The following is a 24889-nucleotide window of genomic DNA, read 5'->3' on the forward strand; positions in this document are numbered from 1 at the left end:
AAAAACTAAGTATAAATTATGTGATAGTTGAATAAAGCATTTATATCTGTACACTCAGTAGTCCAAGTTAGTTATCACATTTTAGAAATTGTCCAGGAGAGAGTAAATAGTAAAATAATTAGTCTTTATTGGCGATGGTTAAATTTATGTTTTATTTAATTTGTCTTATTTAATTTGTCTTGAGGCACATGAAATATAATTTTGACAAAAATAAAAAGTTAAATAAAAAAAGTGAAAAGTCATTTCTGAACTACAGACGTTTTTCCTTTGAACATTGTGGGGACACCAGACCCTTTATATTGACCAAAGTTTGTTTCACATTGTTGCAGGAAAACAGTCTTTATACCTATGTAGATACTGAAAAACTAAAAAGGTCTCATACATAACTCATTTTCACAAAAAACTGGATAACCAACCTTTGTCTTCTGAGGTACAGATATTAAAATTTAAAGTTTATTTTAGTTTTTTGGTTTAGTTTATAGTTAATTTTAGTTTAGTTTTTATTAGTTTTAGCTTCAGTTATCTTTTTTCTTACTTTAGACAACTTCATGGAAGAAATGAGGGGAATAGGTAAAAAAAATTATAGTTATATATTTATTTATATATAAATATAATTCTATCAATTATTATGAGGTATATTTTGTCTTTAGTGTCTGGTAGAAGCATAACTGGTAGGGCTGTGTTTTAAATTTTATATATTTTTTACGAAGAAATATGTGCAATAGGTGAAAGAATTATTTAATATAAATATGACATTTTTAAACTGTTTGCATTTTACTCATATTTTTATTAAAATTAAATTTCTCACAAGTTTAACTCTTTTTAATTTACTTTTTTTTAATTTATTTTTAGCATCCTCTTCATCTTGTGAAAATGGTGAGGTTATGCTTTATATTTTGATTAAAAAAAATTGTAAATATTTTTAAATTTTATTATATCCTTCTATTTGTAATTTTAGAGTCATTAACATTTGAGGAATACCAAAGATATTGCTCCCAACACCCAGGGCTCGGAGAGGTCCTTCAATAAGTGGCAAAGTAATGGCGGTATGGATGAGCCATCCTTCAAATGGAGGGCTCATCCATACCTGAGTGTTGGGAGACACCGAAGAAAAAACAGCAACCAAAAGGTTGTAAATGTCTTCTATCAGTGAAGATATTTATAACTTTTTTGTTGCCGTTTTTTCTTCGGTGACTTATTTTTATTTTTTTAATTTTGTAATTTTTTTTTTTTAATTTGTAATTTCTTTTTATAATATATTGTTGTATATTTGGTTTGTTTTTTTCTTTTTTAATTGAAATTTTATTTGTTTTTCACCAATTAAACTTAAATATAGTTAAATTGATTCACTACCCAATCATCATAATATGATGCTACATTCTATTTGTTAAAAATAATTAATTGGTAGTTTAATTTATTGAAAACACTGCTTTAAAATTTACTATAAGCCAAGACTATTTAGCTATATAAATGCAATTTATTTATATCTATTTGATTTTTTATTTTTAATGTTTTTAGTTTGGCTCTTTGAAGCATTTGTTTTTTTGCTTTTTAATTAAAATATTTTAAATCTATTGTTGTCTTTTAAATTTAACTAAAGTTTACTAAAAGCCAACGTGAAATAACGTCGTAAAACAACACCGACAAGTTGCATCATGACAGCAGTTTAAGTATGACAACAGGCTACCGAAAAGCAGGTAAATTGTAATCCAGTTGTTTTTTTTGTTTTGTTTTGTTTTTCTTTTATGTCTACTTATCTGTTACAATTTTTATTTTAGGTTTGTCATACGACGCATTAATGAAATATAAAAGATCAAAGTTTACATATTTTTTACAATTTGTTATACACATGTTTGATTGTAAATCAACTTTTTTTTGTTTGAAACGTATTTGTACTCAATTGCTTAGTTATTTATAATAAATTTATTTAGTTGTGTGCATTTATCATTTTAAAGACAATTTCCTTTTTTAAAGTAAAATGTATCAAGGGGATACCAAAAAATTAATAACTCATAAATAATTTACGTTCACTTCATATTAATCTTATTAATTAAAGTTCATGTTATAAAAAATATAACAAGATATTTAGCTTTAATCTTTCGTCAATTTAAGGCATGATGAAGTGTTATTATTTTGTGTCAGTAACTAAAAACGTATTGTGTTGAACTTAGTAATGTCTAGGAAAATGGTTCTGCTATACACTGATATGACCTATGTCAGTTGTAAATTACTCAAATAACATTAAATAATTGGTAAATTATTTTATTTTTATTTTACAGATGGTTTAATTTTTTAACTTGAAGGCATTTTTCTTACAGGGTATTAGTTAAGGTTTCGCAACTTTAAATTGTGGAAAACAGTCAATATAAATTAAGTAACAGACCGACCGTAACCCGTATTACGGGTTGCTTTCTGCTAGTATATTATTATTTATTGAAAACCAACCAACTTGGTCAGAGGTGGCCAGAGGTGGATCCAGCCTTAAATTACAAGGTAATTTGAAAAGAACTTTGTTCTCATTATCTACATTATAAACCATTCTTATTTACAACTTTTATGTTCTCAATTACATCTTACACTTTCTTATTCACAACACTCATTTTTTCAATTAAATTTTAATTACAATTTTTATATCATTTTTTTAACATTTTAACTTTCATGTTCTCAATTAGAAAATGTTCTTATGTTTTTGATATCTTTTTTTTTGTTTCTTAATTATATCTTTTGTGTTCTTAATAACATCTTGAAAAGACAAAATAACAAACAAAATAATATACTCTAAAGTAAAAGTTCAATAAAGTAAAAAAGTCATGAAAACTTATTTAAATTCATGTCCAAGAAGATCTTTTATAATAAACTATAATCGTATTCACAACTACAATTTTATGTATTCTCAATTACATATTATAATTTCTGAATTACATGATGTGTTTCTTAATTACATATTTCTAAATTACATGTTTCTAAATTACATGTTTCTCAATTAAAAGTGACGTTTTCTTAATTACAAATTTCTCAATTACAAAAGTGTAGTATTAAACATTTATACCTGAATATCACCCTTAATCCACAGTTGATGAACTTTAGTTTTGATATCTGAAGAAATGTCTGCATGATAGCAATGTGAATTTATACCATGTCTGTTGAGTAATGTTGAAACTTCTTCAGAATCTTTTCGTGAAAAGCAGTAAACAATACCTATGTTAATAATAATATAATATATTATAATGTAATACAAAACAAAATGTAAAAAGTCAATACAAAAAACTTTGTCTTGTTTTTTTTTTATAAAAAAAGACAATCAATACAAAACAAGACAAACCTGATTCTTCCTTAAATCGTGATTTTATACAAGTTGCAATTTCATTGACAAGTTCAGATGGAGAAAGTAAAGTATGTTTGACCTACATACATATTTAGAATAGTTTGATCATTTCCATTTGATTTGGTTCACATATCGAATCAAACACATTAAATTAGCACAATAAATAATGATAAAAAACAAAACAAATAAAACAGATTTTATGTTTAAAAACAATTTCATATAAACATAAAAAAGAAATAAACAAAAATTATTCAACAAGGTGAATCTTAACATCTTTAGTTTAAATTAACTAAAAAAAAATTGAATAAAAAATTTAAATAACCTCATAAAAAAGATTTGGTCTGTCAAACGATCCTCGAAACAATAGACAGTCACTCTTCAAATTCAAAATGTCTTTGATATCGTCCAATACTTTTTTAGAAGCTGTAGCGGTTAGCCCAAGTATTGGAAGTGATGGAAACTGTCTTTTTAAAATGCCTAAGTATTTGTAATCTGGGCGAAAATCATGTCCCCAATGACTTGCACAATGCACCTCATCAATTACAATTCTATTAATTGAACCCACTAAAATTAATTAGTGAAATTTTTACCAAAAAGGATTACAAATAGTAAACTAATATCAAATATTTGACAGATTAACAACCTTGCAAATCTTTTAGCAGAATAAAGCCAAAAAATCAAAAGTACCAGTACCAGACAGGTTTTGGAATGGAAGGGAGGGGGGGGGGGTGGCTTGGACCTAGTCTCCAAGCAGAGAAAAACCAGCATTAAAACGATTTACTTTGAAATAATGTATTTCATATTTGTGTATTTTCTGCTATTTAAATGTAAGTAAATAAATTTGTTCCACAAACCTGTATATAAGGATATTTTGTGTTATATGCAGAGCCATGGCTACACACACATCAATTGGAGGGGGCCCAGTAAATTTAGGGAACCCATTTGAAAAATTAGAGGCCTTTTTGCAAATGTAAGGAGCTTTTTTTTCGTTTTTTTAATAATACCTAATGAAAAATTTTTTTAAGATTTTAGGGCCCTTATGACAGGTTTTTTTTTTTGAGAAAGGAGGGGGAGGGAGGGGGATTGAAACTAGTAGCCACGGTACTGGTTATATGTTATGTATATCTATATAAGCCTATTATGGTAATTTTGCAATGTTTTTAGTAAAAAAGTTTGTGAATCTTTAAAGAATTTATAAACATATTCCAAAAGTTCATAAGGAACTTTGTTAAAGAGTTAAGAATATTGAAAATGACATTTATTAAGATATTATCTTTTATTAACATACATTAAGATAAACATTTATTAAGATATTAAAAACATTTAAGATATTATCAAGACATTTGTTTTATTTGCTAATTATTTTTATTTTTACTTGGTAATTATTTGATTTAATTGTACTTTAAGTATTGTCCTCAAATTTTAAAATACTTTCCATGTTTTACTTCCTAGTGCTTTTTTACAGAACTAATGAACTATTCAAAAATTATTTATTTTATTCTTTTAACCATAATTTTAATTATAGTCAATAGGATTTAAAAGATAACTATAACAATAATTGACTATAACAACATATAAAATTATAAAATTAAAATAAAATGTATGATTGAGCAAATATACAAATAGTTAAAACAATGGATTCTTTATTAAAATTTGCATTCATTTCACAATTATATAAAATTTACAAATTTTTAAGTTATAAATAAACATAGTTTATCAAAAAATAAAATAATTCAAGTTACAACAACAAATATTGTCAAACCACCTTTTTTTTTATTTGAAAATTTTTAACTTCCAAAATGTTGGCATAAACATAATAGTTAAACTTTTAATTTTCAATTTTAAAATTATTGAAAAAAATTATAAAACTTCAATACTATCAATTTAATTTAATTTCAGTTTATTCAATTTAATTAAATCATGATATAAGACTAGTTACTTTTAAAAATATTATAATAATCAATTTATCATATGAGGATAGTATTTTTCTTTTAATGTCACAATTATCACCTTAATCATCATATGAGGATAAGGGTACAATACAATTTTTTAATGTGTTCATAACTACTTTCCACACGCCTAAATTTTTAACCTTTAGACTCTGCTCAATTTTTTAGGCTTGACCACCCAGCGCGCAGTATTTTTAGCTAAAGTTGTAGGTATATTAAAAAATAAAATTTTGTTATGTTATTGTAATGTTTGAACCTTGAAGTAAAGTTTTTCTGAAACGCAAATGAGTATACTTACATAACTTATATACACCATACCTTTCATAAAATTTATACAGTGTTGGTCTAAAAAACTTTTTTTTTTTCAAGAAATATTTTACATAGCACTTTTTCAATAAATATACATTTTTTGAGAAAAAAAAAGGTAGAAACTTTCATGTAGGTAATAAAATTAAATTTTTTAACATCCCATAAGTTTATTTAAATAGAATATTTAAATAAACTTTAATTTTTAAGCATATTTAAAAAGAATAAATAAAATATATACTAATAGCACTTTTATTTCTTTCACATTAAAAAAAATTTGTAGTCATAGTAACTGTCCTAGTATTGGTAAAACTATGAGTAAACATTTAAGGTAACCAACAAACTGCCTAACAACTTTGCAATAAAAGAATGCTTTATACACCATGATGAACAATGAAGACAGACAATTTCTAACTAAGCAAAGAGATATCACCAGTTCAAGTATAGCTGGAGTATGCAATCTTGCATAGAAAAAAAAAGTATGCAATTTTGCGTAGAGAGTATGCAATCTTGCATAAAAAGAGAGTATGCAATCTTGCAGTAAAAGAGAATATGCAATCTTGCATAGAAAAAGAGTATGCAATCGTGCATTGAAAGAGAATATGCAATCTTGCATAGAAAGAGAGTAGGCAATCTTGCATTGAAAGAGGGGAAAAAGTTAGCTTGTATAGAAACTAATTAAAATCAAAGACTTAAACGAGCAGAAAAGTTGCACCAGATAGAAACATTTTTCCCTTCTTTGGTCTGAAGTGAAGAACTACCTCAAAGATGAAGGCTTAAGAGGTCTATTTTTATCATCTGCTCAAATTCCACTTCAAAGCCTGAACAACTGAAAATTGCGATAGCAACTCTAGAAGATGCAGGAGCTTTGAATCAAGTAAATTATTCTGATCATGAAAATATTTACGTTGTTTCATTAGTAGCAAGTTAGCCTTGGGTTATCCTTTTGACACTGGCACTGTCTAGGAGGATCATTAGGAGCACCATTAGTAGGTCTCAGATTGCTACTCGAAAACAATTAGCAGAAACAGAGACAAGTTCTTTTTCAACAGAATTGCCTTTTCTTCATTGGAATGAGAAACTGCTTCCGAATATAGCGCATGCAAAAGTAACTGTCAACCAAATTGCTGTGATTGCACAAGGAATGGAATTAAGAAGTTGTTGGCAGTCCCAAAAATTAGAAAATGAACTGGCAAAAAACAAACTGCTGCATACTTTAAAGTACTAGATGACTGGAATATACAAGAAATAATTCAAGGTCTAGTATTTGATACAACTTTCTCTAACACAGGCATCTATCTAGGAGCATGCATCCTTATTGAGGAAGCCATTAGCCATGAACACTGGAAGCCATCATTGTGTTTTGGAAGTTGTTCCAAGAACTGCCTTAGAGTCTTTACAGCTTCTTTTTTTTGGCAGGACATGTTTTTGAGAGGCTCCAGAAGAGATGGCCATACATCCACCCAACAAAGTACTCCCCAGCTAAAGAAAACATTTTTAATGAGGTTACAGAAACTCTTTAGAAGGAGACCTTCAACACCAGAGCCACAAGAAACATCAAGGGAGGATTACCTTGAGCTATTTTGGCTATGAATTGTCTTTTTTTAGTAAAAGTAGTTTTGAAATGGATCAGCTCTGAGTTCCAAGAACAATGCACCAGGCTTGATGGATGCTAAGACCATCTATTCTCTCAATATGGTGCTATTTGAATGCCAGTTGGAATTGACTGTCAAAAAAAAGGAAGGTCTAAAAAAACTAGCGCTATTTGTTTCTTTTATTTATGGACATTTTTAAAATGAGGCTCCATTGGCATCACACGCTCCCCAGAATGATGCAATGATAGTTGGGTTTCTTAAGAAATATCTAAATTGTACCGTTACTGATGTGGCCTCAGGAACTATTCTAGACCAACGGTTGACAGTGTCAACCATATTAGGACACCGCCAAAATTAAAAATTAAGGAACTTTTTTTATGTTTTTTTCGCGACAAAACACCGATATTCTGCAATATTTCTGCAAAATTTCTCTGGGACAGGGGTTACCCGCCCAAATTTTTTTCCTAGAAAAGCCCCTGGGCCTACACTGTATTTACTCAACATCTGTGGTTCATCTTAGAAAATTACATGAGCCTAGCTTTTATTTACAATTGAGTACCTCTAGATGTTAAAGAGGCCATAGGAGCTTAAGCTTCCAAAGACCCAGACAGCTCTGAAGAGAATAAGCATGTGTTAAGCAGACTTCAACAGTCTAGAAAAGTTTGTGACCCAAACATTCAAAGTGCTTAGTATTACCAAAAAAGATAAGGTTAAAAGTTTCTGTAGGAAAAATCTAGAGAAAATCTAGGGTGCCAGATGCTTGTTAACAAGATTTGCAGGATTGAGTTGACAAGATTAAGGTTGTCAATGATAGCGCAGAGCATGATATTAATCTAATCCAGAAATACGATAAAAACTCCACCAAAAGTGAGAATCAAAAACTCTTTCTACTTTGATTTTACCAGTGACATCACAAGATTTACTTATCGCCCTCTAAGGCAGTCATGATTGTGGTAGATGATCTTGTAAAAGAACTTAGCCAATTAGAATAAACTTTGTTTTATTTTCTTTGTACGTTTTACTTATGTCATACTTTTAAAATCATAGTTATAATTTAAATGGAAATTTAAAAAAATATCAAATAAAAGTTTTAGACTGTATACTTAAAATTTTTTATTGATGCTTAAATATTGTCCTATTTTCAAATTTTACAGAAACTCAATAACATCATATGAGAGCAGATAAGCCTTCTGGGGAATATAATGTAATTGGAAATAGAATTTCCAAACTTCAATTTTCAGACAACCTTAATGAGGCTAGTGATTTTTAAATAGTAAATGATATAACTATTAAAATCATTAAAAAACAAAACAAAAAAAACCTGAGTAAGCCTTTTCTAGTTTTGCCATAAAGCGTTTACTTTTGGCCAATCTTTCTGGTGTAACGTACAAAAGCTTTAACAACCCATTTTGCGTTATCATTTGATTTTGTATATTGGTAATATATGCTTTTGGAGATGATGCATCTAACATTGCAGCTTCTATTTTCAGTTCCCGTAGACCAATTAACTGGTCTTCCATTAATGACACCAAAGGAGAAATTACCTGGAAAAAAGTATGTATATATATATCAGGGGTTATTCTAGATCATTTTCGACAGTGTCAACCATATTTGGGCGCCGCCATAATTAATAGATAGGGACCTTTTTTTATACGTTTTTTATGACAAATTTGTTGTGTTTTTTTTGAGAAAAAATGCCTATATTCAGTAATATTTCATCTAAATTTCTCTTGGTTGGGAGTATTTCCGCCCAAATTTTTTCCTAGAATAGCCCCTCTATATATATACATATATATATATATATACACATATATATACATATATATATATATATATATATATATATATATATATATATATACACACACATATATACATATATATACACTCATATATACATATATACATATATATATATATATATATATGTATATATGTGTGTATATATATGTATATATGTGTGTGTGTGTGTGTGTGTGTGTGTGTATATATATATATATTATATATATATATATATATATATATATATATATATATATATATATATATATATATATACACACACACACACACACATATACATATATATACACACATATATACATATATACATATATATATATATATATATATATATATATATATATATATATATATATATATATATATATATATATATATATATATATATATATATATATATATATATATATATATATATATATGTAGAATACACTAACATAACTTAATTTAGATTTTAAAAACAACTTAATTTTGATTTAAAGAATATATTTAAGTTTATTAAAATTAAAGTTAATGCTTGGGTTTAACTTAACTGTCAAATTTATTTTAAAATATTACTAAACATTATTTAATATTGAAATTTTATTTATTCTTAAAAAAAATTAGCTCATTTTTATCTCAATTGTTTTTTCGGTTTTCCTTCCTATACATTTTTTTTTACTCAAAATTAAATTTTAAATAAACGGCTGCATCAAAAATTTGCACAAAACGTAAGTTAAACTTTTATTTTTATAATGCAAGTTAAATCGCAGCATTTTTTAATAAACAATATATACAGCAATATAATTTTAATAAACGATGTTTGGAAAAATAATCTTTGCTTTCACAACAAAATTGTTAATAAAATAAAAAACTTTTAATAAATAAATTAATGTAATTTTTTTATTTGTTACTCGCTAATTTTTTTTAAATAAAAAATCATTTGTAATTGCAAAACTGCAACTCTTGGGATTAGGAAAAATGAGGTCGGCAATAATTTGCAGACCTCAATCTTTTAGAGGTCGGCAGCAGGTTGGCAAAAAAAAATTTAATACAAAGGTCTTACCATAAAAGATAGAAACAAGGTCAGCAATTTTTTGCCAACCTCCAACACTTTTAGGTTAGCAGTTAGGTTGGCATTGCCGAATGCTGACCCTAATTTCGAGGGTTGTATATATATGGGCAAGTCTGCAGTAAAGAGGAAAAAAAATCAAAAACTTATGAAAACACATACTAAACTCCATAACTCTTTTTTTAACAATTTAAAAGTACTTTTAAGTATAAAAGTTATGAAAAAAAATCATTTTATCACACCATAACGCGGTTTTAAAGGTGTAAGGGTTGTAAAAACGTGTTTTGACATTTATTTACAGTCCTGTTGTGAAGTGTTAAAAATCATATCGAAAAAAACCATAACTGATGTTATAGTGCATTTTTAAACATAATTTACATTTATATTTGAATAATCATTTATACTTTTTTTCTTACATCATTGATTGGGTTGTTTTATTTGTTGTTTTTTAATATTAGATTTTTTGTTACAACCGTCACAACAACAACAAAAAAAATAATAAAAATGCTTGTAAATGCTTTCAATGCTTCATATAAAAGCATTGAAACTTAGCACATATAATATCAATATGTGTTAAATACACACACCAAATGATTTTTTTTACCATGCTGTTTGCTGCATTAAGTCTGACAAAGTTGTTTTGTTTAGAAGTGGCAAAAAGAAAATGCTACGACCGTCACGCTTCGTAGAGGAAGTAATTAAAAAGAATATTCAAAACTAAATTAAGGAAACCAAACAAATATAAATTCACCAACAATAATAAAAACTAAAAAACTAATAAAAAATAGCAATAAAAAAAAAAAACTAAACAAAAAACAAAAAAATAGTTGATTACAAAATTGTTATGAACTAAATCTATTACAATAGATCTGATTTAGTAAACATAAAAAACATAAAACTTCAACTAAAAAATATAAAAAATTTTTCTGCTGCTTGTTTTTTATTTGAAATTATCTTTTTTATAATTTTTTATTTATAATTATATTAAAACATGAAAAATAGTTTTTTTTTCTTAATTTATGTTCTTTTTCTTTTAATTTATTTTAACTTCTTTTCTTTATTGTTTTTTTGTTTTTTCTTTCGATATTTTTATATGTTATTTTTTTTATTATTTCTTTTTTCTTTTCCTTATATGAAACTCTTCTGATTGAAGCAATTTTCTTTTTAAGAACTGCTTTACATAACTTTTATGTAATTCAACAACAACAACACACTAACAACAAACTATTTATTTTCCTTAAATCATTTAACAATAGTTTTGATAATAATAAAAATAATAATAATAACAACAACAACAACAACAACAATAACAGTAATAACAATAATATATTATAATAATGTAAGATAAAAAAAATTAAAAAAAATTATAGTAATAATAAGTATGTTTACATTAATTACAATGAAAAAATAATAATAATAATAACTAATATTATAATGGTAGTTATGCGCATAAAATTATTTATAATAATAAGTTGATAATTAATTTAGGATGGTATCACTCTTACAGAAATCTGATCAAAGGAGTGACACCAATTTTTAAACTTAATATAAGTAATAATAAGCAAAGACATGAATTGAAACATATGGACCGTAAACACATAGATTAAAGCACATAGAACATGCGTTCCAAAAAAACATGTAGAAATCATAATATGTAGGTTATAATAATAATAAAAAAGAAAAAAATAAATAAAAAGTACTGATGATAATTATAGTAATAACAAAAATAAAATTAAAAGAATATTTTAATCGTAAGGATAATATGTCTAAAAGTTAGAATAAAAAGTTTTTCAGAATTTTTTTAAATTGATATTGTTTAAGATGGAGTAAAGGGTTTTAAAAGATGGTACATTTAGTTTTCCATTGTGTATATTTCTAGTATAGTAGGAATGTAATAGTCTACTTTCTGTGAACAAGTTTGTGATAGGAGATGGTAAGTTTTTATTTAAGGAGTCAAAAACAAAAAGAGTATTAGCATACTTAACTAGCGCTGGAAATGTTGAAATGAAAAGTTTTTTGAAGGACTTTGATGTATCTGATTTAATTGATTGAAAGCTTATTATCCTAATGGATTGATGCTGAAACGATAGCAACTTGTTAATGCAATAGTTTCCAACATGACCCCAAACTTGACAACAATATCTAAGATGAGATGAGAACAATGCTTAGTAAATATTCTTTAGTTTAACTTTATCGACATAATGACGAATTATTGAAAGCATACTGTTAGCTCGAGATTTCTAGCTTAGTTTATTAATATGAAAGTTCCATGAAAGATTGCAATCAATTAATGCACCTAGATATTTAATAACTCTTGAAGAATATAGCCATTTATTATTAATTTTGATTTTGATTTCAACATTTTTAAAGAAATAGTTTTTTCTCAGAGATGAAAAAAAATTAGTTCAGTTTTTTCGGTGTTGAGACATATTAGGTTAGCATTTAACCAGTGAACTATACCTTATAGATCCGAATTACCATTTTTACATAAAGAATGTTACGATTTGTTGATGTGCAAGAGATTTGTATCATCAGCAAACAGATGAACTGAAGAGAAGTGAACAGATTAGGTTGTTAATGTAGATTGAAAATAAAAGAACCTTGAGGAACACCACACAAAACTGATTTAATACTAGAATTGAAACCATTAATACTTACAAATTGTTTTCGATCTGAAAGATGAGATCGAAACTAGTCATTTACAGTACTGGGATTTCAATAATGATTTAATTTAGAAATCAAAATACTATGGTCAATGGTATCAAAAGCTTTTTATAAATCGATAAAAACACCACAAACGAAATGACCAGTATCAAGAGCTTTCCTAATTTTTTTCATTATACTTATTAATGCATGGCAATTAGAATGTTTGGATCGAAAACCAAATTGAAAACCATTTAAACAATTAAATAAGTTTATAAAAGAGTACACTCTAGAATACAATAAAGTTTCTCAAAAAGCTTTCTAATGTTAGATAAAAGAGAAATAGGTCTGTAGTTAGAGCATGAAAGTTTAGAGCCATTTTTAAATATTGGAATAATGCAAGATAATTTCAAAATATCAGGAAATGCTCCATTTATAAATGAGGTATTAAATAGTTTAGAAAGAATATTTGAAAACTCATAGTTAAAATCTATAAAAATATTTGTGGGAATGCTGTTTGGACCTAATGGTTTTTTCGAATTCAATTTAGATATAAAAGATGAAATTTCTGGAATATTTGAGATAATAACAACTATGTAAGTTTGGATGTTTAAGATATATTTGATAGTTAATGTAAGACGAATGAATATTAGATTTGAGTTTATGAACAACATTTGTAAAAAAAGTGTTAAATGATTCAGAGATTAGAGTTGGATCATTTGTATGTATTCATTTTCTTGCAAACAGTTGGGAGATGATTTATTAAATTTTTTACATTAATTAGAATGTTAATGTCTTTCCAAAGTTCGTGAAGATTTTTTACATTTTCTGAGAAAAAAAATTTTAAATGGGTTTTTTTAGTAAGTTTAATTAATGTAATTATCATATATTTATATCTTTTAAAAATACTTTCAATTTTTTTTATTAATAATCTGAATGTAAGGCAATATGCAACAGTGTAACGCAGAATGAATGTAAGGTAATACGCAACATGCCCATAACAGGGGAGGGGGGGGATCTTTAGATCTTATCTTTTTTTGTTGGAAAAGATTGCGCACTTGAATAGATTTTATAATTCTTTTTGTAATCCATGGTTTGAATCAACGTTTGAAGTTTTTGAGCGGGGCGTAGTGATCTAAAATCAATGTTGTTTCAGTAATAAACGTTTGGAAACTGAAATAAAATTGACTGGGACGATGGGATTGAAAATTGACTGGGACGATGTTCTAAAGTCCAATGATACTAACACATTTCCAAATGTGTTAGTATCATTGGACAATGTTCTAAATTCCAATGATACTAACACATTTGGAAATGTGTTAGTATCATTGGACTTTATAACATCACCCCAGTCAATTTTTGATAAATCAAATTTAAAATTTTCTTTATTAAAGTTTTTAAAACTCTTGCTTTATAAATTATGTCTGCGTGGTATAAATAGTTTATTGAAAATGGGACAAATACAAAATTGAGGTAAGTGATCAGAAACAGAAGTTGTCATATTTCCTGAAACAATTTCATTAGCTATTAAACTAAAGAAAATATTATCAATAATTGTCAATTGCAATTTCATTATTTGATTGCATCAGATCAATATTATAATCATTAAGTAAGAAAATAGATTTATTTTCAGCAGATATTTTTTGAAGTAAGACAGATATGATATTATTAACAATAATATTAGACTTTTTAGAAAAAATAACTTCAAAAAATATGGATTCTAAACAATTAGGTGTGTAAATCATTAAATCATCTCTTCGTTTGTAAATTAGTTTTTTTGATAAATATAATAATGTACCACCACAAGAGGATTCCGTTGGTGTGTGCTCAATGTTGTAACTATCAATGAGAATTCCTTTTTTTAATCTTGTTTCAGTAATACCAATAAAGGGAAAATCAAAATTAATAATAGTATTATACTTAAATCCTCAAAATGCTTTTGTAACGATGATACGTTTAGATAAAAAAAGGAGAAAGCGCTTATTTAATTAAAATTAAGTGTACATACCCATATGTCATAATATTTAAAAGTCTAATGAAGTAAAAATTTCTTCCTCAGAATCTAAAACACGAGATGTAACATAATTATTAATTTGATAAGGGACTTTAATTTGATAAGGGAATTTAAATGAAAAATAGGAAAAGGTTTGTAGACAGGTAAACCATCAGTTTTAAGAATATTATCAGAAGAAAATAGCAATTTAAATTCATTATCTTGTACATCTGTGAATGGAAAGACACTTTTAACACAGTTGACACAATTCCATAACGAGCAACTTAATTGTAGTAAACTGTACTTAGTATCATTAAGCCTGTTACATATTGTATAAGTCCAGAATAAATAAATATTACATTGAGATGAGCTGTGACTTTGGCTAATTAATTTTTTGCACAAATGACAGTTTAAAGCCATAGTGGAACCGCAATGTTAGAGGAATGTAAAAAACAATAAGTAGGAAGTAAATAGCTATGTTATTAATAATTGTTAAAATAAAATAATGCGTATGAATAGATTGTTAGGAACAACCGATTACAACATCAAAAAAACTAACAATTATAATAAATAATAATAAAAATGGTAGTTAAACAATAATGCAACAGCCAAACAAACAGTAAACTATAACAAAAATATTGAAGAAAGTTATAAAATCAAACTAAATAAGTAAAAAAAACTAATCAAAGTCAAGAGAAATGTAAATTAAAAATATAATAACAATAAAAATAAATATTTGATATTATATATGAAAATAAGTAATCTAATAATAAATTGTAGTAATATTAAAAAAAAATTAAAGTGTAATATTTAAAATATGATAAAAAAATAATAAATACAACAATAACAAAAATAAAAACCATAAAAATTATCTTCTCTTTTAATTAACTGATCTTCTCTTCTTATCTTCTTATTAATTTATCAACTTATCTCTTCTTTTTTTTTTTTTCTTTTTTCTTTTTCTTTTTTTGTTAAGTTAAAATCGATATTCGTCAAATTTTCTTTTATTTGTTTTTTTAAATATTAATTTTGAGTGTTTATTTGTTAAAAGTTTCTTTTTTTATATTATGTTTTTTTTTACTCTTCTTTTCTTTTGATATTTTTGAATTCTTTATTTGAAACAATTGATAATTAAATCAGTTTTTGATTTTCCTTTTTTTTCCTTTCTTTAATGGTTAAAAAAACACGACCGCGATGACCTTGCAAAGGTAATTCAAACATAAATATTAATTATGTTTGTTTTTAAAGAAATATAATTTTAAAACTAAATTTTATTTTGTGTATTTTTAGTCTATTAGTCTAAAATACTTTATTTGATGCTAATGTTAAATATAAAATAAAATATAAATTAAAACTAGTAATTTATAAATTTTAAAACCAGTAATGATATTACAAATTTTTCTCAAAAATGATTTTTTTAATACATAAAATATGTAATCGGAATATTTCCAAATTATTTAACGCCATTGGAACCACAGCCATTAAAACAAAAAAAAATTAAAGCCAAATAGTAAGTGACCAGGGCCCCGGCTAAAAGTGAGACTTTTTTCAAACCCCGCCCCTGGCTATCAACCCCGCTAAACTATAAGATTTAACAGGGGTTGATAGTCAGGGCTAGAAAAAAATTTATAATACTTTATATATAATAATTTTATGCTTACATTTACTATTTATTAAATACTGGCATATATTTATATATTTTCAAACTCTAACTTACTTCCAACAAGATTTCAAGCAACCACTATTAAGTTATGAGTTACTTTAAAATAGAGAATAAGTAAAAATACTAGGAAATAGTTGACTAAAGACTTGAAAAGTTGTAGGTAGTATATAAAAGAAAAAGATGGCTAATATTTATAAGGTTTTTTTGATGTTTAAGGAAAAAAAACTGGATTAATAAAAGTTTTTATAGCATGAAAGGACAGATACAGTAAAAGGATGCAACTTGATGAATAAGAAATAAGAAAGAATGAGTTTTGGTTTATCATAATAGAGATGATAGCTTGTTTGAGCATTGACCATGATTGTATTTGTAGAAAAAAAAAAAGAAATTCAACCTTACAACAATGGGAGAGTGGCTCAAGCTTGGCAGATGAAACAGATCTAATTTATTATTTTTTTTTTATGTTAACTCACCTCCCCAAGGCTGAAAGCGTCACTACAGACAAGGAGGCTACTTAATTGTGGTTATAACCCTCTCTCAACTATATAACTCCGAAACACAAACCTTGACAACTAAGGCCCCTGTGCAGAGAAACAAGTTGAGCGCGGTACTACCAAGGACGTGGTGGGGATCGAACTACCACTACACCATGACCGCAATACATTTACAATGTGCTTTTGGACTTTGTCTGAGAGTAAGAGGGTTGTTACTGTAAAAGTACCACAAGATATCTTGTGGTACCTTTACAGTTACTTGAAATAAAGAAAAGTGTAGGCCTTCAAGAATAACTTTATTACTGCAGTTTGTAAGAAATAACTTAATAATCTCAAAATGTTTATATAAAGAAACTAATAACAGAGTGAAGACTAATCGTAGAATAATTGGAGATGTCAAGATGTTTTCTAGAGTTTTGAAAAATTGGAACCACTTATTTAGCACTTTTTAAAAATTAAATGTTATTAAATATTATTTTATTAATAAGATTAAATGTTAAACTTACTTTAGTTAATGACATTGTTGAAGACTAACCAAAAGTCTCTAGAACCTAATATCTGATATAAGATACAAGATTTAGTAAACTGAGAATAACAAAGCTTAACATCAGATGAGACCTTTTTACATTGGCTTCTTGGAATAATAAAAGGACATTTGTTCTTAAGAGAGATGTTTTTGTAAAAAAGATGAAATAAATGATTAATAAAGCAACTGCTCAAGATTGTGAAAAAATATGGAGTAGAATGAGGTTTGACTTGAAGAGTAGGAGTAAAAGCTTCCAAACTTTTTGTCCAGAAGGAGTAAAAACTTCTGAAATTCGCTTTATGCATACATATTATGGATATAAACATATATGTTTACTATTTATTTAGATGCTGGCATACAATACCCTTTCATATTTATATAAACTTTAGTAGATGATGATAATGATGATTATGATGATCATGTTGATCATAATGTTTATATATGCATATATATACAAAATATAACATAAATTTTGAATTAAAAAAAAATACTTTAGGATGTATAAATGTTTATGCAGCACCGGTCACAAACCCAGCCCCAGCTATATTTTATCAAACCTTGCCCTGGCCCGGTCGTTTACTAGAGCCAAAGCCAAGAGTTCAAATAAAAATTGAGCCAGAGCTATTCATTTTATATACTGCTCCTTACCTTAACTGGCTCACATCAAAAAGAGAAGACCTTTTGTCAAAACAAAGGTATAAAGTTGAGTCATCAGTAAATAAAGCCACTTTAGATGTAAGGTTGTCAGAAAGATAATTAATGTAGATAAAAAACAAAACAGGACCAAGGATAGAACCTTGAGGTATCCCAGAAGTTACTGAAAAAAAAGAAAAGTGTTTTGTCTTCAAGGATGTCTTTAATAAAGCGATTCGAAATAAATGATTTGATAATCTTAAAGACAATAAGAAGCAAACTGATGGAGAAGCCTAACATGCCAAACTTTTCCTAAAGCATTAGATATGTTAAGAGCTTTGACATCTCAATCTAATGCATGATAAAATCACAATCAATTATCTTGCTCTATAGCAAGTCAACCATAAAATGAGATGATAGAAAATTGTATTGATTGTCTGACAGTAAGTTATTTGACTCAAGATGGGATGTTAGAAATTTGTTGATCAAAGACTCAAAGATTTTGGTGATAACAGAAAGAAGACAAATTGGATGATAAATGGAGGGGTCAGAATGTTCTCCTTAGATTTTAAAAAATGGAACAACTGATGCCATTTTCTAGCAGGAAGGAAAACAAGACTCAATCAAGTACTTATTGAATAGTTTAGAAAGAATTGAAGAGAGTTCTGGAAAACACTTTTATAAGACTATGACAGAAATGTTGTCAAGACCACAAGCCGTAGAAGTATTTAATTGAGATATGACTTAGGTATTGGAAGCTGGAGTGACTTGAATGTCTAACAATGGGTTAACCTATTTAATTGGAATGCAAGGAAGAGTATGGCCATAAGATGCAAGAGTCAAATTAGAAGAAAAGTTCTTGGAAAATAGTTCTGCCTTATTCATAGGAGAGGTAATATGATCTGTCCCATGAATGAGAAATGGAATGTTAGACCTACCTTTGTTATCATGCTGTTAAAGATTTTTCTCTAGAGATTTTTCAAAAAGTCTCTAGAGCCTAACTTCTGAGGTAAGAATAAAAATTAAGTGAACTGAGAATAATGGAACCTAGCATCAGACAGCACTTTTTTACATCAATTTTTTGCAATAAGAAATAGGCGTTTGTTCTCAAGGGAGTTGTTATTTTGAAAAAGATGAAAAAATGATTACGATTAGATATAGCAGCTGCACAAGGTGACAACCATGGAGTAGAATAAGATTCAACTTGGAACCGACAAGAAAGAATAAAAGCTTCTGTTTCTGCCAAGATCCAAGAGGTTACATAGGCGCATTTATCAATGGAGAGATAAAAAACATAAACCCAAGGACCATCATGAAGCAAATCAAGTAAAGAATTCCTGTCAGCTTTAAGGTAGTGTAAGTAAGTAGTGCAATGATAGAGGAAGTTCGAAAAAGAAATACAAGATAAAAGATTTATAAGATCATTGTATGGTCAGAACCACCTAGAAGAGAAAAAGGAGAAACTAAACACAAACTAAGATCAGAAACAAGACATAAATCAAAGAGTGAAAGTAAATGATTATGGTTTTCAAGAAAACGGGTCACAAAGTTAACTATCTGAGTAAGAGATTGAAAAATGCAGAAGTTATAGGCTTTAGTGCCAGCAGGGTTAGTGGCATAAGAGCCAAGCCATTCAGTGTGATGAGCAATAAAGTCACCAATAACAACAATATTGGCAGAGGAGTAAAGAGAGAGGGCATGGTCAATTTGATCAGAAATTACATCTAAAAACGTCCAGTCTTGGGAAGAAGTAGAATGATAAAGAACAAGAGCGAAGAGGTGCTAAGTGGAAGCGCACAAAAGAAATGGTCAAAGGATTTGAACCTGATTTCATGACAAATAGGTCAATTGATGCATATGTATACCCCCAAGCCAATTCATAGGTCATCCAGGTTGTATTTTAAAAATCCAGAAAATTGTTTGGGTAAAATATCCAGAAAAAATATATTTTCCTCTTAAATTTACTTTTAGCTAAGTTGTTTCAAATTTTTTTTCCAAACTTTTTATAATTTTTGTATGAGTGATGAGTGAAAAAGCTTAAAAAACAAATATATTACAAAAATATATAACTTAACTTTTATGTAAGGAAAATGTTTTGAATATCTGGAAAAACTAAAAGTTAAGAAAAGTATCTAGAATTCAGGAAATATCCGGAAAAAGATAATCCCTGTACTATTAGAGTCTTTGCAAATAAAAGGATAGTACCCATCAATACTAATATCTGAAGAAGAAACAGCTGAATTTAAATTAGTTTCACAAAGAGCAAGCAAGTTTGGTGAATTTTGCAAGAGGTAGATTCAACTGATGGAAGGTTACTTCAAAAAACACAAATATTTGTAAAACATATATTGAAACAGTTAGGTAGTTGGGATTTTCATGTTTAACGTTTAATATTATGTGCTTATATTTATGAGCTTTCATTTAGCAGCACTTCACTGGATCACCTTTCTAATAATTCTTAATTATTCTCCTTATTCCCAGGACCACATTCATTTTAATATATTCCTGATTTAATTGACAAAATCAATTTTCTATTATTAGTTACTTAAATGTTCATTTTACTAAATGGCTTGTTTCTAGTAGATCTGACCTTGTTGGCTTTAAAACTCAAAACTTACATCTTTCTCAATCTCTAACTCAAGCAGTTAACTGTTAAACTTATACTTGTTTTTTAGACAACCCAAAACACTTACCTTTGCTAAAGGCCAGTGTGAGTAGATGTCAAGGTAGTGGAGGAGGAGGAGGGGACTTACCAATGAAAAAAAAATATATTCTTAAACTCTCCAATTTGCCAACTAGAGATAACTTGTCTTATTTTGCCAACTGTATCTAAAAAAACTGTATCTGAAAGGTTCCAATTTGCAACAGAAGGTACAAAAAGGTCTAAATTTGCTGACTAATGCAGCAAATATTAACTAAATGGGGTGGGGGGTCACAGACCTCCTTTGTGCCAGCTTTTTTTTGCTTTGCTTCTTTATTTGTTTATTGTCTTTTTCTTGCACTGCTAAAAATCTCACCTCAGCTGAATTCAGGTAGGCATTAAAGCTTTTATTTTTCTCCTTGGTTTCAAGCCAAATCAAAAAATTTTGAAGTATTCTTCTTGATTTGCAGCTGCTACTTATATTCATAATCACTTTTTTACCAGAACAACTCTCTTAAGAATAATCATATTTTCCCATTGCATGAAATTTATGCAAAACCATATTTTCTGACACAAATATTTCAAGATGGTCCAAATAATCTCTGATTACTAAATTATGTATTTTATCTCATGTATGTATTTTATTCTCAAGACTATTGGTAAATCAGTATTGAACCATTCCTTTCTAATTGCAGCATTAAATTAGTATTTGATGGACAATACTATACTTTTTTTCCAGCAACTGTTGAGATACTATTAGGTTTCATCTTTAATCCTGTGTTGTTTCTCCTCTACACTAATAATCCTCATACTAAAGTGATTACTAACAGACTAAAGTGAATAAGAACAGTTTAGAATGCAATATCTTTTTTGAGGTTTGTAGTAGCTGGGGAATTTCAACCCAAACCAAACTCAATTGTTTACTGCTAAAAAATCATTGCAATGCTGTTGATATTTCTATGTGAATGACATGGCAACACTCTTACTTAGCCCTCTACTTTACATTTTCTTTTACAATTAATCTCTCATGGAAATGTATCCAATAAATTGCAAAATTAGCATCTGATAAAAATGTTTTTTTAGAAGTATGACTTAAATTTCTTAACTTTATAAATGAAGTTTATAACTTAATAATAACTTTTTTATAAATCTTGAATTTATAAAAACTTAGTTTTTTTTTAAAAAAAAAACTTAATTTAACATAAATTAATATTTGAAACATTAAAATTATTAAATCTTGAAAAATATATTGCTGTTACAAAGCACATTAACTAAGTTGGGTGCTGATGGAAATATAATTTTAAATCTTGTTTTTTAAGTTCCTTTCTATTAAAAATAATAAATTAAACTTCAGATGTATTGGAAAAAAGGTATACACTTTATGTTCAAATTCCAACTTCAAGCATAAAACAACAATTAAAACATTAGTAACGATCCCTCTTTAGATAGGTAACAATTTGTTAAATACTATGGATTTCAATTATTGGTTCAAGACTCTTAATAGAACTTTAAAAAATGCAACATAAAGTTCATATTTACATTATTATTTCATTAAATATAAACAATTATACTTAAATAATTTGAATTTTCAAATTATTTTGTTAGAATAATATAGTTAAATATAACTAAATGTAGGTGAACTTAATGTTTAAATTTATCTTAATAATTCAATACCAAAAAAAACCTGATATTAAACAACAATTCATTGATGAGAGTAATAATTACCAAAGTAAAACCATCTGATACTACTGCAGGTAGTTGAAAACATAAGCTTTTCCCACTGCCTGTTGGCATAACTAAAATACAATCTTTTTTAGCTAAAGTAGCATTTATTGTTTCCAGTTGCAGAGGACGAAAGGTATTAATTTTGAAAGTCTTTTGAAGACAATTAACTAAATTTTCAGACCAAGGAAAACTTTTAAGCCAATATATAGATGATTGTTTGTGGTCTTTATTCTGTGTTGATAAATTTATTTGCTTATGCAATGCTTCTTTTTTGATTATTAAAGCTTCTCGCTCTTTTAGTAATGCAGATATGTTTTTTTTAAGGTTTTCAATATTCAAATCTATTTTAGAAATTTGATCTTGAATTGCAGCTATATCATCTTGAGCCATTATTAATGATCTCTCGTGCTTTTTAATGTACAATGCAGAAAAAACACTTATTTTAAGTATGATCAACCTTTTTTTCATACGATTTCAAGTCTAAAAAACAAGTATGATTTAAAGATTCAAAAAAATCATAAAAAACAAAAAGAAATTATAAGAAACAATTTAAATGAATCATAAAACTAGGGATTGGAGCTGATTGATTTTTAACAACCAGCATAATCAGCTTATGAACAAAAACTTGTGACAATGTAACAGCGCCGTACTATCGCAAGTGCAACAAGTGCAATCCCACTGGGCCCCCTATTAAATAAATTAGAAAAACTTCTCCAATACCATAAATTACTACGAATTAAAAGAAAAAAAAATTTTTTTCAGTTTCTGCACAGGGCCCCCAAAAGTTACAGCACGGCGCTGCAATGTAAATTAAAAAATTATTTTCTGATTTTAAAATCTCTATATCATTAAATAGCTTAAGTTCGGTCAAGTTCGGTGTAACTTCGGTCATTTAAGGAAAAATATAAAAAAGAATGCAAGACTCAAATTTTAAAAACTTTTTTTTTTTGAATAATATTTTTTTTTTACTTCGTAAATATGAATCTATAAAAAAAATGTTTATTTGCAACCAGCTGAAATAATTCTTTAGCAAAACAACAATTCAAAAAAAGGCATACTATTAAATCTAAAATAATCATATTATTAAATTAAACGATCAAACTTAATCTTAGTATTATTAAGAATAACCAAATTAGTAATATTTACAAAAAAAATTATTAATTTTTGAATATTACGTTTTTTTTTGTTTTTTTTTTGAAAATTAGTGAAATTTTAAAATACTATAACTTCGAAGTTTATACTATAAACAACGAAGGACACAATTAGCAGGAATGTTGTGAAAACATAGATATCTGAAAAATATGACTTAGTATATGAATATAGTGTTGCAAATGTACGGTTTACCGGTAACTTTACCTGTTAATTTAGCAGTAAATTTTGACATTTTTATAATGGATTATAAAAAAAGTTTTATAATACTCACTATGGTATTTTATTTGAATAAAGAATTTCAAAACTAACCTGTTTTTAAATAAAATCTACTGGTAAATTTATATCAATGATATGAACTAATTACAAAACAATATATATTGCAACGCACTGAAATAGTACTTTGCAAGTTAATATAGCTATGTCATCTATAGATTTACGAAGGAAAGCTCAATTGGCTCGTGGTTTGAAGGCTGTGGACATGAGTATGAGGAAAGCATTTATAAAAAAGATCAATTTTTATTGACAGAAGTAACGGGAAGCATACTTAAAAAAATGGCCGAATTTTTTAAGTATACTTCCCGTTTAAATTTAAATAAGCCAACTAAATTGAGTGACAACATCGAGGACATTTTAGTAAAAATTTTAATATTTATGTGTGATTTAGTTTTAGTTTAGCATGACTTGAAATACTGTGTGTTGTTAATAACTACTTGGTTAAGTCAGATCAGATGTAGGTGAAGTTACACTTGCGTGATATTCTGCCTGGTAATCATTTGTTAGATGTCATTGTGATAAGCTATCGTTCAAAACTTCAAATAATATGCCGTCAAACCGTGCGATGTCGATATTTTTTTGAAATTTGTTTGTTCTTTAATTTTTACAAATTCGTAATATATAATAGAATCTTTACAGAGTAAGTAAACTTAAAAAAAAAAAAATCACAAAGTTAAGTTATATAAAAAATATATAAAATAAAACTGTAAAGTATTAGAAATTACTTCAAAGAACGGTCTTGTCATCAAGAAACCGCTATGCGTTACAAATATTTTTGGATACTTCATTTAAATTAAGTTTATATTAAAACAAAAAAATGTTATCAGTTTTCGGCAGAATGAAAATAAAAATCTAAAATGCAAAAAAACAAAGAATGCAGACAAAAAGAAGTTTTTAATTTTTTTAATTTTATTTCAATACACATATATATAAGTAGGTACACGATTTGCTAAATAGGAAATATATAGTCGTTCAAGTGTTGATAAGTAAGCCTAACATTTTTTTTTATTTTTGTTATTGCTGTTATTTTATAGTTATTTAGAGTTTTTAGAGCTATTAGAGTTTACATTGGTTTCGGAACAAAGTTAGTTTTAAACATAGTTTTAAATGCTTTGGG

General features: G+C 27.1%; 1 protein-coding gene and 1 long non-coding RNA gene across 2 annotated transcripts in view; one reads left to right on the plus strand and one right to left on the minus strand.

The window, feature by feature from the left end:
• The window catches only part of LOC100200344 (ATP-dependent DNA helicase Q1), a 28533-nt gene extending 5554 nt beyond the window's left edge, over positions 1–22979 (minus strand). The window contains exons 1-5 of the mRNA XM_065790583.1: positions 22348–22979; positions 8497–8719; positions 3648–3889; positions 3323–3404; positions 3050–3198 (exon numbers count right to left, since the gene is read on the minus strand). Coding sequence (XP_065646655.1) covers positions 3050–3198; positions 3323–3404; positions 3648–3889; positions 8497–8719; positions 22348–22815 — 1164 coding nt within the window. The 5' untranslated portion in view covers positions 22816–22979. The remainder of the gene's footprint in view (positions 1–3049; positions 3199–3322; positions 3405–3647; positions 3890–8496; positions 8720–22347) is intronic.
• LOC136076880 (uncharacterized) lies at positions 1597–1938 on the plus strand. Its single transcript, XR_010636646.1, has 2 exons — positions 1597–1697; positions 1779–1938. It is a non-coding gene; the product is annotated as an uncharacterized LOC136076880 (long non-coding RNA).
• Positions 22980–24889: the final 1910 nt, after the last annotated feature.

The sequence above is a fragment of the Hydra vulgaris genome, chromosome 02 (assembly GCF_038396675.1).
Source record: "Hydra vulgaris chromosome 02, alternate assembly HydraT2T_AEP".
In the NCBI taxonomy this organism is placed as follows: Eukaryota; Metazoa; Cnidaria; class Hydrozoa; order Anthoathecata; family Hydridae; genus Hydra; species Hydra vulgaris.